This window comes from Quercus lobata, chromosome 5 (genome assembly GCF_001633185.2).
Source record: "Quercus lobata isolate SW786 chromosome 5, ValleyOak3.0 Primary Assembly, whole genome shotgun sequence".
NCBI lineage: Eukaryota > Viridiplantae > Streptophyta > Magnoliopsida > Fagales > Fagaceae > Quercus > Quercus lobata.
Window position 1 is genome coordinate 80,975,363 of NC_044908.1, and position 1,860 is coordinate 80,977,222.

The 1,860-nt window shown below is 37.2% G+C and overlaps 1 protein-coding gene across 2 annotated transcripts; it reads right to left on the bottom strand.

Moving 5' to 3' along the window:
• Positions 1-260: 260 nt before the first annotated feature.
• On the bottom strand, positions 261-1,618 carry LOC115992019 (protein MOTHER of FT and TFL1-like). Of its 2 annotated transcripts, none has more exons than XM_031116055.1 (4): positions 1,223-1,618; positions 1,070-1,131; positions 884-953; positions 261-739 (listed from the first exon to the last, which is right to left on the bottom strand). In XM_031116055.1, exons 1-4 carry the CDS (start codon positions 1,421-1,423, stop codon positions 593-595), a joined length of 480 nt encoding a protein of 159 aa, XP_030971915.1. In that variant the 5' UTR covers positions 1,424-1,618; the 3' UTR covers positions 261-592. The 2 variants fall into 2 exon arrangements, with proteins under 2 accessions (XP_030971915.1, XP_030971914.1); XM_031116054.1 differs by having other exon boundaries at positions 261-816; positions 913-953; positions 1,223-1,611.
• Between the last annotated feature and the right edge of the window lie 242 nt (positions 1,619-1,860).

Below are 1,860 nucleotides of genomic sequence, written 5' to 3' on the forward strand. Positions count from 1 at the left end.
AAGAAACAAAAAAGCACACATTGCTATCATGCGATAATCAAAAGGAGCATCAACCAATTGACAATTGCCATGGTGAACTGCAAAATCGAAGTTGCTCAAAAGTCTTGGGACCATGTTCCAAAAAGTTGTGCTCATTTTACTATTTTAGTCCCCGATAACTAATTGGAAGTTCTTAATTATGTCATCATGGCAATCAATTATCACCCAAGAACTCGAAAAAAAAAAAAAAAATAAAACACTATCCTATAATTTTCTGGCAATTCCAACAAGAAGGGAAGGGGGTACTTTTTCATCAACTTTAAAAATCCAAGACAAGTAAGCAACTTACACAAACCAAACCAGCATACAAGTAACCATGTGAATCTAAATTCTACCCTTTTGCTAGCCAAAGCTATACCAAAATGTGAAATTATTCATTGTAGCCAGTATACTACACTTTCCCCTTACATCATGAAAAAACGCACTCCACACGTAGATCTTGTGCATGAGACCCATATTTATGAGAGATAAATGTATAGTACCTCGGACATACGGGATAATTGTTCATACAAGATCGAATATCATACACACCATCAAACTACTAACATATTGATCAACGCTTCTTAGTTGCAGGTTCTTTCTGTGAATTAAAATACACCGCGGCAACTGGAAGGCCAAGTCCATATTGAGCAGCAAATTGTCGAGCTCTAAAATTGCCACGGGCATCTGGAGGTGAACAGCCCACCATCATTTCACTTTTCTGCTTAAATAGCACAAAAATATATCGATGAATTCCTGTTGGTGGCTTTGGTCCCATGTAAGGTACCAATTCTTTTCCTACAATCCAAACCATATAGATAAATTTTCTTTCAACATTATACCTTAAGATAACTTAAATTCATACTTCAAATAAAATGGTGAACAAAATTAAACCTTTGGTGGCATCAGACCCTTCTGGGATGTCTACAACAATCCTGAATAATGAAGCAACATGTAGAAGCATATTTAAAAATTGTATCCTTGCAATGAACAATAATTCACATTTTTTGCATAAGCTCTATTTAAAACAGGGGTAAAAGAAAATTATCACCAATGGAGCCACTCTCTCAATGCTGGTTCACTAGGGCTAGGAGCATCAGGATCGACCATTATCTATTAGACAAAATCATTATAGTTTCACATACAAAAACATGCAAATTTTCACAAGGTACTTTAAAATGAAGAAAATAGAAGAGTTACATACAAGAGTATAGAGATTTGTAGAGACACGAGGACCAAGAATTTGAACTTTGGGCCTATCCACAGCCATAGAGGGCTTGATATCACAACCATTAGCAACCTGTTTGGACCCATAATGGACTGTAAAATTGATAGCTGGAGTGAACATGTCAAGCACTTCTCCAATCACTTTTCCAACTACTAGTGGCTCTATAGTTCGAGCCATAGCATAAGACTAAATGTGATTATGTAAGTGGTGCAAACCAAAACACACTTGGTACTTATAAGTAGTGAAAGCCAAGGCCACAGAGAGAGAGAGAGAGAGAGAGAGAGAGAGAGAAGCAGAGAAAAAGATACAGGTTGTTGTTGCACACAACATTACTTGCAAGTTGCACCCACTAAACTATGCCATGAGAGATATGGGACCCTAGTTACTGTTTTGTTTTTTTGCTGACTCTGCTTCAGAGATTGTTTTTGATGTTTTCAGATTGAGATGTCAACATATGTGTTTTGGAATTATCATGTGTGGGAGTGACACGTAGCTTAGAGTGCTTGATGAATGGGCACTGTTCTTGTCCACAATGATAGTGCCAATGAGACACGTGTCTGTCTTGTGAATGCCTGTCGGTTGTTGATTCACTGTTGCAAATAAAGACTTTTGAT